Here is a 15,557-nt window from a genome sequence, read left to right on the forward strand (position 1 = left end):
CTTGCATTGGGAGTGCCCTAACACAAACGTGGATGCAGCAAAGGCAATTTGGCTTGATGCGGCTCTCTTTGATTGCGAAGTCCTCTTACAGCGTCATTTTATAGTAATATAAAATTGATCATTACTAGAAAAGGATTTCTAAATAAAAAATCTAATCATTTTTATAGCACAAGAATTTTCATTCAACTAGGCTAATTTATTGATCAAAGATAAGGGGACTTAAACTAGTTTTAGGACAGATGATTAATTAATAAGCTCAGCATTCACTTAACGAAGCAAAAAAAAAAGAAAGAAAAGAAAAGTCAAGACCACACACCACACACCACACAGTCTGCATTTACGGCCATCACTGCCGATGGTTAATAGTGAGATCTCCAAATCCGAAACATTTCATCCGGCACCCACCGTCCTATGTGGCACAGAAGTACAGTAACTAAAGTTCTGCTATCCCAAAAGCTCTCCACGTTCCGGTACTTGCGCGCATAAGTTCTGGAAGAGTAGGCCTTCGGAACGCTTGCCGTCTTCGGGTTCATCTGCACGGGTGAAGGGCGGCAATCACGTTTTTGGGGGGTGTCGTTGGCGGCACGACTACTCGCATCATCCTCTTCTTCCTGGTGGCGACTCACGTCATCGGGTTGGCACTGCAACACTCCTGCACGGTATCGAGCGGGACGGCTACTCCGACAAGCGCTATGTCAACTAGCGCAACCGGCTCTGGTGCCGCTGGGTATAATGCTATACTCTTCTTTCCAACAAGGGCTTGTGTTAGATTTTTGCTGGTTAGCCTTGTCTACATGACGTTTATGTATAGAACACACAAGCACATTTTCGATGTCACTAATATAATTATCATGTTAATTTTCTGGATTAAATTGCTGCTGAATTTGCCTAATATTTTAACATATGTCTCTATCTAGATTGTTTAAAAACTTCGAAAATTCGAATATCAAAACATGTGAATATCAATATGCAGAAGTAGAATAGATTAGTTGGGAGCTAGTGCAAGTTGAGCTGCTAAGCTCAGGTTTCCGAGAAGCCCTCAGAAGATCTGGTATACTATTGTATCTGGCCATCTCTTATAAGACTTGAGTATAATTAATATGGTTATTACCTTCTTTATTTACTTGAATTCTTTTCATTGTTATGTAGTTTAGGTCTTACCTGTTTAATTAGAGTAGTCGAATTATATCTTACATTTTCGTATAGGTTTTGATAAGTGAAATTAGAGGGAGTAGAAGTTTTTAAAAAGTCTAACTATTCACTCTCTTAGGCCTTGTTTGGATGTTGTCGTATTCACTTCAATCCATGTGTGTTGGTGTGGATTGGGGTGGAATTTAGTTCAAGTTTCACTCCAATCCACCTCAACACATGTGGATTGATGTGAATCCGACTACATCCAAACAAGACCTTAGGTGTTAGGGTCTCTTTAAAAGATATACCGTTCATGCATGGCTATTTGATTAAACCCTGTATGGCTAACACAAACATGCATGGATGTAGCAAAAAGACAATTAATTTGGCTTGATGCGGCCCTCTTTGATTTCGAAGTCCTCTTAAAATATCATTTTATAGTAATATAAAATTGATCATTACTAGAAAGGATTTCTAAATAAAAAAAATCTAATGCAATCACTTTTATAGCACAAGAAGAATTTTCATTCAACCAGGCTAATTTATTGATCAAAGATAAGGGAACTCAAATTAGTTTTAGGACAGATGATTTAATTAATAAACTTAGCATTCACTTAACGAAGCAAAAGAAAAGAAAAGTCAAGACCACACACCACACAGTCTGCATTTACGGCCATCACGGCCGATGGTTAATAGTGTGATCTCCAAATCCGAAACATTTCCTCCGGCACCCACCGTCCATACGAGGCACAGAACCAGAGTAACCACATCTCCTGTCACTGACTCGTGGGCCCTGGCCGTACCGCCAACCAAAAAGTCGACACCGCGTGGCCGCCCCGTCGCAACCCGCATGATCATTGGCTATTTAAGGTCTCTCCTCTTCCTCGGCTCCTCGGCGAGTGTCTCGTGTGCGATGCGAGTGGAAGATCGAGCGAGGGCGAGGGTGGGTGAGATGGAGACGGGATGCGGCGCCGGACAGAAGCTGGAGGAGGAGGAAGCGCCAGCGGCGCAGAGGGAGCGGGAGCGGGAGTGGGAGGAGGCCGCCGAGGCGGTGGCGTACGACTCGTGCACCTGGCCGCCGCCCGTCGTGGCGGTGTGCGGACCGGGGAACAGCGGCAAGTCCGCCTTCTCCCGTCTTCTGCTCAACACTCTCATCGACAGGTAATAAGCCAGCCAAGCGCACGCGCGCCCCTCCCCCCTTCCTTCTTCTCCCCGGCCATCTCCACAGCTAGAGTTGGGTTTTGTTGTTCGCAATCCATGGCAATCGGGTGGGATCGATGTTGCTTGCCTCGTTGAACTACTACGGGTGATCGCCTATGTCGCTCGTGCTGTCTTCTTTGTGCCATGGTTCTCGACTTGTGGTTAATTACTTGCAAGCACTCGCCGATCGACGCACTCTCCTTGTTGCACGACGTCGCCTAGTGGATGTTGACGCCGCCTCCTCAACCCGCTCTCCCGCCACCAGGCACCACCCCCCTCGCCGCGCTGTCCAATTTTGGCTCCATGTCAATGTCATGATGTCCTCCCCTCGCCGCCCGCGTGCCCTCCGCGTCCGCTGGAGCCGTCGTACACGCGCCCACGTGCAAGCTGCCACTGCCATGCTCCTCCGGCAGTCCGGCTCCAATAATGTCTTCGTCTCGACCACCCTTCTAAACATGTACTGCAAGCTGGGAGCTATTTCTGATGCCCACAGGGTGTCTGATGAAATGCCACATCGGAATGCAGTGTCCTGGGCTGCTATGGTGTCACGGTATGCCACAGGGAAGTGTACTGAGGAGGCCTTTGAACTCTTCCTGCTGATGCTCCTCCAGAAGTGCCCATTGGAGACGAATGAGTTAGTAATCACATCAGTTCTTAGCGCAGTTAGCATGCCACTGGGTTTGCTTATCGGGGTGCAGTTGCATGCGTTGGTAACTTGGTATGAAGAAGAACAGTTGGAATTGATGAGCGTATAGCTGAGTTTCCAATGGGCAGAAAGATTATTACTCCAATTATTTCGAAAAGGAGGAATTAAAAGGAAAGCCAAAAAATAATATTTGTTATGTTTTTTTTTTCAGTTGTACCTGCACCTGAATACGAAAACAGTAGAATTACTTTTTTTTGTGAATCTCTAACTAAATGGTGCTTTGGTAGGTACTTGTAACACCTATCTTCTATAACTTAGCTCCATTAGAAACTTATCATACTTTATGAATCATAAGTGCTATTTGGTGTTTCTTTGCAATATTGTTGCAGAGGTGATGTTGGTCATATCCACTCAGTGATGTAATGTATCAATCTTTTAGGTATTAATGGAGGTAGAGTGGTAGAAACAAGAGAATGGATCTGGAGATAGCTTTAGGACCAAGGTTCTGAATAGTATAGTTGCCCCAAGCCCGAAGCAATGGTCCCACTTGCTGCTGTAATGGAACAAAATGGCCTTGCTGTTTTGTTAGTTAAAAATAATCTAACAAAAGTGTCTTCATACTTAGATATCTACTGCTATTTGTTTCATTGTGCTTCCTCCAGTATGTATCAAAACTCTCAAATACATCTCTTATAACTCTCAGCTATGAAAAATTATAGCTGGACCACTTATCTTCATTTTTTTTATTAACACTAATATTTTCTCTGGTGCAAATTTTATCTGCTTGAGTGAAAAATCAGTCCTTATGCCATTGGATTATTAGCAAGCAAATGGATTAAGAATGAGACTGTTTTATTTACATGTTTTCATGTCAAAGCTTAACTAATTAGTACCAATGTAGTGCGATTGTTATGTGGCCTCTGCTTTGAAATTACAGTTGTACTATCTGCTACAATATTTTAGGTCAAATTATATTGACACTTTACGTATTTATCACAACTTAGTTCGGTTGCTGAGTTAATTCAACTTATATTCAGTAATGTTGTAGTAGTCCTTCCTTTTATCCTATATTTAGGTATAGCAAAATTCTGCAAAATCAAATGTGTTACAGAAATGTTCTTTTAAAGAAATTAGAAGCACTACTTTTTGTTGAACCAGTTTCCCTTTTTATTTATTTATTTATTCACTATATATCATGTATTTACATGCATATCTTGCAATTTTAATCCTTGATATTTACACATTTTTGTTAGTTAAAAATAATATGACAAAATTGAATTCATACTTAGATATCTACTGCCATTTGTTTGAACAACCTTTTCTGAAGCAAAACAAATTATAAAAAATGTTATTGTAGTTGAATTAAATGTTATCCGGCCCATAGTTGGCATAATATTATAAGATGAAGAAAGCATCACATTAATTCGAATTAAGTCTTATGCCATCAACAATGAATAATGAACATTATCTTTTATGTAAAGTTCCATAGATATGTTCTGTACTTCTTTACTTATTCTGAGATTAATTCCACAGGTTCCAAAATACAGATTAGGTAATATTTATTTATAATATAATCTTGGAAAGAAATTTGTGTTGTACAACAGAAATACAGCAGAAATTTTACTATGGAAACAACAGAGTTAGGATGATCATATACTCATATATGCTAGTGTTGATCGAAATCCTGATCTACTACACTTGTTGCAAATTACTCATGTCGCTCTAATTTTTTAGTTGCTCTTATGCTGAAAATGTGATATCTCATGATTATCCAAGGGTTCTAAGTTGAGGTTATTTGTTGCTTTCTTAGAAGTGTGTATTAACTTTTCATTTGAGCTTGTGCTCTTTTTCATAATATTTGTTTAGGTTGGTGTGAGTGAAGTGTATACTGTGGTCTGAACTAGTTGGGTCTATTTATAGTTCCGAAGGAGTGAAAAGATATATCATGTTTTTCTGTAGTCTGCTTAGTCTAGCAGTGGATTTATTAATAAGGTGTTAATCTGCTTTCATTGTTCATTGTTTCAATGTTAAACTAGTTATTCTCACTCAAGAACTTGAGATGCTCTTTACTCATTTGTTACTTAGTTTCTTACTTCACTTGTTGTGATTAGTACATATGCTCAGGTACATTGTTGTGATTACTTCATATGCTCAGGTACAAGAAGGTTGGATACCTGGATATTGATGTTGGTCAGCCTGAGTTCACCCCTCCAGGGTTTGTGTCGCTTCATGTTTTTGAGGAAAAGCCTAAAGGTCGTATTTAGATTTTTCTCTCTCAAAAATATCTTTGTATAAATTGTGTGCTCCTTTTTTTTGTGATTGATTAGATATTTTGTCACTTCGGTTATGATTGCAGATTTGACAATTTTATACCTGCGCAATCCAAAGAGGTAAGGTGACGTGGCATGATCATTACGACTTCTTAATGTTGCACTGCTGGGAAATATCTATAGTTAAATGATGAATATGGAGTCTAATATGTGACGACTAAATTAATGATTTTGTGAAATTATTTTCTGGATTCATTTGTAAAATTACTTCTTCAATGTCCTATGGTTCAAACATTCATGTTCTACCACCTCCAGTGCTCCAGTCAAAAAAAATTCTCACATTTGACTTTGCACCGTCTTCAATGCGTCGCTTTGACCACCTATATCTTCTGGAACCTGAAATTTAAAATGAGAGCACTCTCGTTTCAGGACTATTATGAGAACCCCCTGGATACGGTGTGATCAAGATCTGACACACAGGATGAATTTCTGTGTGGCAATTTTGTCTTCCACCTTGGCCCTCTTCCTCGAGCTCATGAGTCATGAGCTGCCCCAAACTGCCATCCATGGCTGACCTTTTGGGATGGGGGTTTTGGGATCTGGTTGAGGTTCTCTCCCTCCGACTGGCAGGTCGGCTTGGCGGTAGGCGGCATGCTAAGGTGGCAATGCACTGCCATACACGGGGTGTCGGCAGGCAGTTTAATACGGTTGTCGAGGCAGGGTGATCTTGCCGGAGTGGTTCGAGGAGGGTGGGGTCTAGGGGCGGCAGCAGAGTTTGTGGACGGCACAGTGAGCTGGTGGTGCCTGGCCACTGGCCGTAGGCCGCGACAGAAAGTGATGGTCGGGTGTATCGCGATGGTGCCAGGGAGGAACCAGAGGTTGCTTGGAGGCAGGTCTGGGGGTGAGGGCAGCAGTCAATGGGCAAGCATTCGCAGGGGATGGTGTAAGATGTGGCTTGCAGGGATGGATGGAAGAGACTGCTTGCAGAGAATGAACCTGTATGGTTCTCAATGTAGGTTAAAACGAAAGTGCTCTGTCTAGTTGCTCCCCTTCCGGGACGTTTCTAAGAATCCTTCAAATTCATGAGATTTACAAGTTATTAGACAAATCCACACGCATAAGTTGTATTTTTCAAAGCTAAATAGTTTAAAAGTTATGTTTGAAGTTTTTAAGGTTTGACCAAATCCTGTCCTAAACGACATGTTTTCGTGCCCGGAGGTAGTACTTATGGATCCTAACTTTTAGGAGGTCCTGATTATTGCAAATTTTGCATAGTGAAGATGTGCTTGTTCAGTTCCTTAGGGTTGCAAAGTGCAGATTTCCTTTCTATTCAAGGATTAAGTAGGGGGAGGGGGATAAGGTTTTGACCATTCTAATTTATTTCATTTTTTTTTGTGCCTACAATATTCTTTTTTATCATGTAGCTAGTAAATCAGTGATCATCTGGAATCTGGAACATATCTAAGCCCTGTTACAAATATTCTAGGTGCTTCTTTTTTGGCGATATTTGTGCAAAAAGGAACCCGAAACTTCTCTTGACCTACATATTTGGCCTTCATGATTATTTCCTTCAAGAGTTCTATTGCCTTGGTGAGGTTGGAAACCCCAAGAAATCAGCTATACCACTTGTTATTAATACTTCAGGATGGGTAAAAGGTAAGATTTGATTGCTGCTTCCTTTTGATAGTACAAGTGTGCAATGGTCCTTTTGATAATCCTCTGCTTTGTTGAATCTCTGGTTTGTTTTTCTGAACTCATTGATTGTGTCTGTGCAACGTTTAGGTACTGGGCTTCAGGTTCTAACAGACATGTTGAAATATGTGTCCCCATCTCATGTAATTCGAGTATCCACGATAGTAGAGCGTAAAAATTTACCAGGTGGAATGTTTTGGATGAATGAAGGCGAAGGAGATTCATCAGTGAATGTAGTTGAAATTCCTGCAGCACAGAACTCTCCTCGTCAGTGAGTATTTCATAAATGAATTTTTTTTGAGGAAATATTTCATAAATGAAATTCGTGTGTACTTTGACTGTTATTACCTTTTGTTAATGGATGTTTCCGTAATGCAGTATGTTAGCAAAGAAAGAGGCACGTATTATGCGTGACCTGAGGCTGATCGCTTACTTCAGGCAGTGCTTACCAAGAGAGTTCCCTGTTTTCTGTTTTGATGATTTGGTTCAAGGCTTTGGTTCTATACATCCATTTCGGCTTCCTCTGTCAAAAATACATGTTATTGATCTGCACTGCCAGGTGACGTTTTACTACCACTTTACCTTCATTCTAATTGTACTATTTTTCTTGAAGAAAACTTCTAATTGTACTTTTTTCTTAAAGAAAACTTCTAATTGTACTAGTGTCTAGCTTTATATGTGGAATGTAGTAATTTTTGAGCTAACCCTTGCCTTCAGTATGTTCAATGTAAAAAGTGGTATTTGCTAAATTTTCCAGTTGATTGTTAACTGAAATAGTATGTGGAATATGTGGCAAGGCTTCATACCTTACATTCTCTTTTTGCATTAGTGCCATATGCATAGAAAAGCAAAAGGCACATATGGTTGTGATCGTGGCTTTGTGATGAGGAGGTGTTTAGTTGTCTTGTGTAAGCATGTTGCATTTGTAAAGATTGTGTTGGTTGCCAGACTTGTATTACTTGTGGTCACCTCATTCTTATGGTGAGATTAATATCTATCACCTCCATCATCTGACCACCTTGTCTTTCGTATGTTCTTCCTTTCCTTAATCGGTAGCAGGCTACGCTCTGCCCCATTCAAGCCAAGAACTAGCATCAAATGCAATCCAGGCCACACCTTGGCTAGCTTCTCCATCTCAACTGCTCCTTCCCTAAATCAGCATGCTAGCTCCTCCAATCTTTCTTGGATTCCTCTCTTCAGCAGCCAATGAGTTATTTAGGAAAGGTGCCAAGCGCATCCTTGCTAGGATCAACCAGAGGTGGTGGCAGCGAGGTAGTTTCGGCGTTGTTGTCAGAGGACAACTGACAGCTGCTCAGCACTAGTGCCCTGTCCTGCATGCTGATGGAGCTGTACCAGGACTCCTTTTCAACCACAGCCAAAGGCAGACAGTGATGACAGCACGGTGAAGCTGTTTGGTGAGGCACTGTTGGGCCAGAAGAAATGGTGGACACACCAGGAGGATGGTGAGGTCAACCATGAGCCGAGCATGCTAATGAGCTGTGAGCTTTTCGTCCAGCCCTAGTGAAGGCCAACACCACTGTGCTGCGCATCACTGGAACCAGGTGTCGCCTTGGGTGGTGGCGCAGGGGATGGGGGGTGGAGGTGGGGAGGTGAGGGGCAAATGTCCAGGCCCACTGGCTTGTGCAAAGCTTGTGCTCCTAAGTATGCCTGATTTCAAGTGCTAACTAATGCAGCTTTCAGAACCCTTTTTTTTTGAAATAAAAGGCAGGAGCTCTGCCGCTCAATTAAGTAAGGATAAAGAAGTTTATGTACAGAAGGCACCCCCTGGCGCCAAACACTACGGTCCTAGGACCGGGGCAAGACAAGCATGTCGCACTGCTATTGGTGTTTACCCGTCAAAGGATACAGCCCTGCGTCTTTGCATGATATCCTCTTTTGTCAGTGAGGCCACCTGTAGGACCGTTTTGTGTTTGTTTTCAAAAATCCTCCTATTCCTCTCCTTCCACAAGTTCCATATAATGTAAATGAGGATTCCATTGAACCGCCTTCGATCCTGCTTTGGCACCTTGCTTTCAGAACCCTTTTTGCATTGTGCATTGCTGCATTAGGTCTAGTGCCCTAGTTCATCCAACCTGACACAGGTAGGCTGCATTATGGAAGGCCTGGATTATGCCCTTATGCAAGCAACCAAACATGACCTGTATGAATTTAGGCATGGAGTCTTAACTTGGTTGGGTCATGTCGTAGACATTTAGACCTTGGATTATAAAATTTAATCTATACAAGTGTATAGTAGCTAACAACCTACAATTTTGGTGTAGTAGAAGACAAACAATGATGAACCTACAAGCAATCTAGCATACTTTCAGTAGACCTGTATGATGTACAAATCTTTGCAGCATCATGCTGCGTTTAATATATTTCGGTTTGTTCCTTGTCAAAAAAAAAATAGAGCCAACATAATTATATAATTATGAGAGATGTCTAATTCATTTCCTTGAGACATTATATTTCTATTTTTAGAATTTTATGGTAATGCATTGATGTGAAGTCCATGGGTGTGCTTTTATAGGTTTCACTTAGTGGTACTGATGTGCAGCGCTTCTTGAATGGCACAATTGTTGGTGTGGCAACAAATGACCCTCCTCCTTTGTCAACTGAATGTTCCACTCCTTGTTGCATTGGACTGGGTATGGCAAGTTTAATTATAATTTGGTTGAATGGTTTATATTTTGGTAGCCTTTTAACTAATTAAATTTGCTTTTGAGATTCGTTTCCTGTTACTGTTCTTATGCTGAGTTAGTTTTCAGGTTTCATCAAAGCCATACATATTTCGGAAGACTGTATTCATTTGATAACACCTGTTTCTCACAAGCTTATGGAAAAGGTCGACATCCTTCTTCTGAGCTCTATTGCTGTTCCTAGTTGCCTCTTGCAGGTAATTGTCTGCTACTTCAGTTATTTAAAATGAACTGAGACGTTAAGTTACCTACAGTTGCTTATGATGCAGGTGTTGTAGTTCATGGCTAATGCATCATTTTTTTGTTTCCAAAGGAATACTCCTAAATCCTAACTAGTATACATATAATATTATACTGATTATCAGCATTTTCTTGCCAAAAAAAAACCTAACTACTATACATATATTACACTGACTATCAGCATTTTTGTTCACATTATTTATGGCAAACAATGCATCGAATAGTCAATTGATCCAAATATCTTAAACTTCCTTTGTACAATATGACAAGCATAACCTGGTTCAGGACACTAGTATCATGAGTTGATGGCTACTACTAGCTTTTTCCCTTAGCGATGACTGTCATTTTCTACTTTGATTCCATATATGCTTACAGCAGGAGGGACTAAGTTTTGGTACCTAGATACCAAGAGGAGCATAAAAATGTTTCCATGGTTATATAAAGTGCAATTGGGAGTTGGATTCTGTTTGATAACTGATTATTCATAAATATTAAACCAAGAAGAAAACAGTTGTGTGGTTTCATTTTTAAAACCATAGTTAAGTGTTCTTCCCTAGTGGGTCCATGACTTCCTTCTCACTGGTACTTGAATTTGCAGGCCTCTGATACATTAACCGATATAACAGACAGACTGAGGGAACTCTAGATCTTTGGAGATGCTTCAAGCATGGTCATTACGGATACCAAGTCTTCAATTATCAAAAGTGACGATGAACAATTAAACTAAGACTACAAAATTAATTGGACCGTGCAATATCAATTTCATAATGTGTTGGTTAAACTATCTTGAAGATTAAAAGATATGGAGAAACTGTTGATAAACTATACTTCGATGTACATGTTAATATTCTGTTATTGAATATGCAACATTAGATATTCTGCCTCTGTTTAGCTTAAGTTTCCTAGGTTCTAACACGATCAATGTATATGTTAGATATTTTAGCCTTATTAGGCCCCGTTTAGTACAGAGCTAACAAATCCATAGTAGATTAAATTGAAGTGGTAATCTAAACTATAAACAAAATTAATCATCTAAATGCTTTGAATGTATCTCCATCTCTAGCTTTGAATATATGATCTCTCGTACCTACAACAATACCTAGTTTCAAGAAACCTATGGATTTGTTAGAGCTATACTAATGTCAAATAGGGTTGTAAGAGTAGGGATGCACTCCCTCCTTGTTTTCCTCTTTTTTAGGCCAATATAGGTGCATCATTATATTAACAAGAAAATTAAAGGTCCAAGAAAACAACTATAAAGACACTAGAAAACACATGAACTCTATATATCTCACCTAGAACGTTTTTTTTTGGGTTTAGGGTTTAGGGCCTCTCCAAGTTTAACTCTCCAACTCAATATGGGAATGCCCATTTTTTTTCTTACTAATCTATCCACGGTAAATCAATGGTTAATCTGAAGATATGCTAGGAAAGGATCTGTTTGTTTGAGCTTTTGGCCAAGGGTCCTGTTTGTTGAGCTTATTGGAAGTGCTTTTGCTTCCTAAAAGCCAAAAGCTAAACAAAAGGGGTACCCCTCCTACCTGCTTCTTGGAACGATATGCTTTGATGATAGTTCAGTTCTCACAGCAGGAAGAGGTGCTTCCACTTGCTGTGGAACTGTGACTTTCAACGAAATTACCCGTAATGCCATCGGTTATTAGATACCAATTCATTTCTTTCCCCTCCCTTTCCCCATCCATGTTGTGTGAACTAGGCAGGTGCGCGTGAAGAAAGGTGGGCACTAGGATTTGGTGCTGCGATGGCGCATCTCTGCACTCTACTCTGGCCGTGGTGCAGCCCCAGGCTCGACGCTGGCACCTAGGCGTTGCCGCAACCAGCCCTGACCTCGGCAACCCAAGCATCACCGCTGGCTACCCAACCTTAGCTCCCCAAGGGCCACACCCACCGCCCAACACCAGTGCACCAAGGGCAGCACCCGCTGCCCTAAACCCTGACAAACCAAGGGCTGTGCCCGCTGCCCCAACCCCAAGCCATCCTGCATCCGTGTGCTAAGACTGGTGCCCAGCAGGATGGATCCGCCCCAACCTCTGTCTATGTGCAGCCTTGTCCCCTCCGTCGATATCGATTATAGCCCTGCCTCCTCCGTCGATCTATAGGTTGGATAATCCTCTGCACTCTGTTTTTGTCTCTTTCCCAAATTGCTTGATGCAACATAAATGGTGTCATGGTTAGAATCTAGAATATCAGCATGGTGTATATGGTGTTTAGCATTGGATGAAATCAGTCTTTTGTTTGATTCATGAATGAGTGATAAGGAAGATTGGGCTGATGCCTTTGTGAGGCATTTGATCATTGTTTGCAAAGGAGAGATAGAAGATGGGAATAAGCCAATGGGAATTTTCACTAAGACTGGTTGGAAAAATCTGGTAGCTAAGTTTGAAGAAAAATTGGGTAAAAAATGAACAAAGAAACAATTGAAGAACAAGTTAGACAATATAAAAAAGGAATATACATGGTTCATGGAGTTCAAGAATTGTGCCACTGTGCTTGGATGGGATGAGGGAAAGCAAACTATTGACTGCTCTAAGGAATGGTGGAACGAACACCATGCGGTAAAATATGGTGTCATTGTTCATTATTCCTTTTCATGCTTTGGTATGATGTGCCTTGCTAATTTTTTCAATTAATGTCAGAGATGCAATAATCCTCACAAAATAATCAAATTTAACTACGTGAGGTTTAGAAAACAAGGGCTGAAGCACCTTGATGATATGCATATATTATTTGACAAGGTACAGGTTAGTGGGGCTAGTGCATTTGAGATATATCCTCTGATGAAAGTGATGAGGACGTAGTTGAGGTATGAAAAACTCTAGATAATGATGATGTCGAGTTGGCTGCTTTCAAGAGATCAAAACCTAGAAAGAGAAAATGCAAGGGCTCCTGTGCTGCTACTGAAGAGAAGGATGAGAAGAGCCCATTCTTCCGCTATACAAGAACACATGTTTGAATATAGAAACCGCAACAGAGAAGATCTCCTCTAGTGATGAAGCATCAACAACTCTTCCACTCTACCTAATCCCTACCATTGTAGAGGTCATGAAGGTGGTGAAAGATTGTGGGGTGCAAGAAAGAACTACTCTAATGCATACTACCACCTTCCTAATTGTGAATCCTGAATTTAGGGAGGTCTTTAGCTCTCTAGAAACGAATGAAGGATGCCACAATTTGATCGAGAGGGAGCGTGAAAAGGAGATGGTGAAGTGCCTGTGAACCAATATTTATTTCCCTATGTTGAGATTGTTTGCTTGTGTCACCTAAGAACCATCTAAGTATGTGCACTAGATAACTCTAGATCTCACACTAGATCGATCTCTATGCAATCAAGTGAGTACTCTAATGCATACTATCACCTTCCTGATTGTGAAGCCTGGATTTAGGGAGGTCTTTAGCTCTCAAGAAATGAATGAAGTATGCCACAATTTGATCGAGAGGGAGCATGAAAAGGAGATGGTGAAGCGCCTGTGAACCAATACTTTTTTTCCCTATGTTGAGATTGTTTACTTGTGTCACCTAAGAACCATCTAAGTATGTGCACTAGATAACTCTAGATCTAGCATTGTGGTTATGATGAGAAAAGGTGAAACAGGTCCTAGAGCTTGGCCTAGTTTCTGGGGGTACCCGTGGTTGACCTCCGTAAGGACATAGTCATGGAGTGGCCACCTAGGACATAGAGTGTAGCTTGAAGCCATATGGCTCTAGCTTGAAAAATTAGCAGGACCTCCAACTATAGGTTGGTGGCTTACTAGGTAGGCGTAAAAGGGGGATTGAGGTTTTGAAGTATGGTAATGTGGGTCTCGTGGCTATGGGGGCGGTTGCGATGCGCCTAAGTTGAAACCTAGCGGGTCGCCTCCTACTTTATGGACCTTGTGAAATGTCTCATAGTGAAAACTTGCCTACTAACCTTGATAGTATTTGGGGGAGTTGCAAACCTGGTCAAATGGGAATCACAACTTGAAGTGAAAGTGCACACCTCTGTAGAGTGAAAACTAATATATCAGCCGTGCTCATGGACACGAGCAGACTAGACTCTCACATGATGAGAAAATGGACTCACATGGAACTTGGAGAAGGAAACTTTTGCTACCTCATGGTCTAGCGGGATGGCTATCTCGTGTTCTTAATTGGGATTGCTATGTCGTGATCTTATTGGGGTTGCTACCCCGAGTTACTAATTGAGGTTTATACCTCGGTAATAATAATAATAATAATAATAATAATAATAATAATAATAATAATAATAATAATAATAATAATAATAATAATAATAATAATAATAATAATAATAATAATAATAATAATAATAATAATAATAATATTGTTAACTTTACTCCATTTAATTAAGGGCTAGGATATTCTACTCACTTTAGTAATAGATTGCTTTAATAAAAGTTTACCAACTGGAAAGTTATTTGTGGTTAAACAGTGTCAGTCTTTTTCTTTGATTAAACCTTGCATGTCATTATATTTTCCGCCTATATTTGTTGAGTTTGACATGGACTCACCCTTGCTATTTCCCCCACACCTTAGTGTTTAGTAAAGTGTTGCTTAGAAAAAGGACAAAGATGTGGAGCTGTCAGAAGTGCCTGGTGTACAGAGCCCCTAGTCAGCCATCTCTATTTGAGTTAGAGCCTGAAGAGGAGATTAGCATCCATTTCCGCAATACTTTGATAGTTGTAAGTATTGTTATAAGTATGTTTCCCTCTTTATATAAACATTGTTTTGATATTTCAATTTTGCTATTGTATGTGTGGACTTTCTGGGCATATATATGATGACTCTAGTCTTCTTTTAAAGATCCAGGGTGTGACAGTGGTAGGTGGTGGTAGCCCTGTCCATCCTTAGTTTCCTCCATGTTCAGGTTTAGCATAGAGCTACAAGCTGAGATCACTTGGCAGACTAGGTATGCTCTAGTGCTTGAAGCAAGTTTATAGTGACCAAAGCTATCTTAACCTAGGTTCTCTATCTTTAGAAAACATCACTACCCAAGACACTCTCCTTCTTGTTATCTTGGGTGAACTAGATAAGAAAACTTTTACACCTCTGATCCTTGTGAAAATACGATACCATAAATACTTCTGGATGAAGTGCTACAAATATCCATATACTTGCAGATTCTTTCGCATATGTTAAGAAATACCAAGAAGGTGATGATGACAAAGACACGACACCTACAGATACGCCCATGAAAATTTAAAACAAGGTGAACCATTCCTATATGTTTGCAGAATGATGTACTCCCTCCATCCATAAAAGAATGCAATTCTCGCCTTTCGAGAAGTAAAACAGTTTGAACTTTGACTAAAATTATATAAACATATGCAAGGGCTCATGATACAAAATATGTACCATTAGATTAGTTATAGAATATATTTTTATAATAAATTTATTTGGAGATATAAATGCAAATAATATTTATTATAAACTTGGTCAAACTTCCCATAATTGTGTTCTTTTGTGGACAGAGGTATTACTTAAGAATTTGGTGCTACGTAATTTTGTTGCTTTCAGTATGCTTAGGAATTAACAACGGTGGTGATGATCTAAACTTGGGAAAGATGGTTTCTATGGACCCTACAACTAATAGGGATGTGGACGCATTATGCACAAGACCGGTCTTGGAGCGCAAGGTTACAAAGTTCAACATTCAGTTCA

At 40.4% G+C, this 15,557-nt stretch overlaps 1 protein-coding gene across 1 annotated transcript; it reads left to right on the plus strand.

The window, feature by feature from the left end:
• Nucleotides 1,999-10,757, plus strand: LOC8067718 (polynucleotide 5'-hydroxyl-kinase NOL9). The gene is made up of 9 exons (XM_002446062.2): nt 1,999-2,292; nt 5,133-5,230; nt 5,334-5,367; nt 6,734-6,903; nt 7,030-7,210; nt 7,318-7,498; nt 9,473-9,590; nt 9,711-9,838; nt 10,480-10,757. Exons 1-9 carry the CDS (start codon nt 2,045-2,047, stop codon nt 10,525-10,527), a joined length of 1,206 nt encoding a protein of 401 aa, XP_002446107.2. The 5' UTR covers nt 1,999-2,044; the 3' UTR covers nt 10,528-10,757.

The sequence above is a fragment of the Sorghum bicolor genome, chromosome 6, assembly GCF_000003195.3.
Source record: "Sorghum bicolor cultivar BTx623 chromosome 6, Sorghum_bicolor_NCBIv3, whole genome shotgun sequence".
NCBI classification, from domain to species: Eukaryota; Viridiplantae; Streptophyta; class Magnoliopsida; order Poales; family Poaceae; genus Sorghum; species Sorghum bicolor.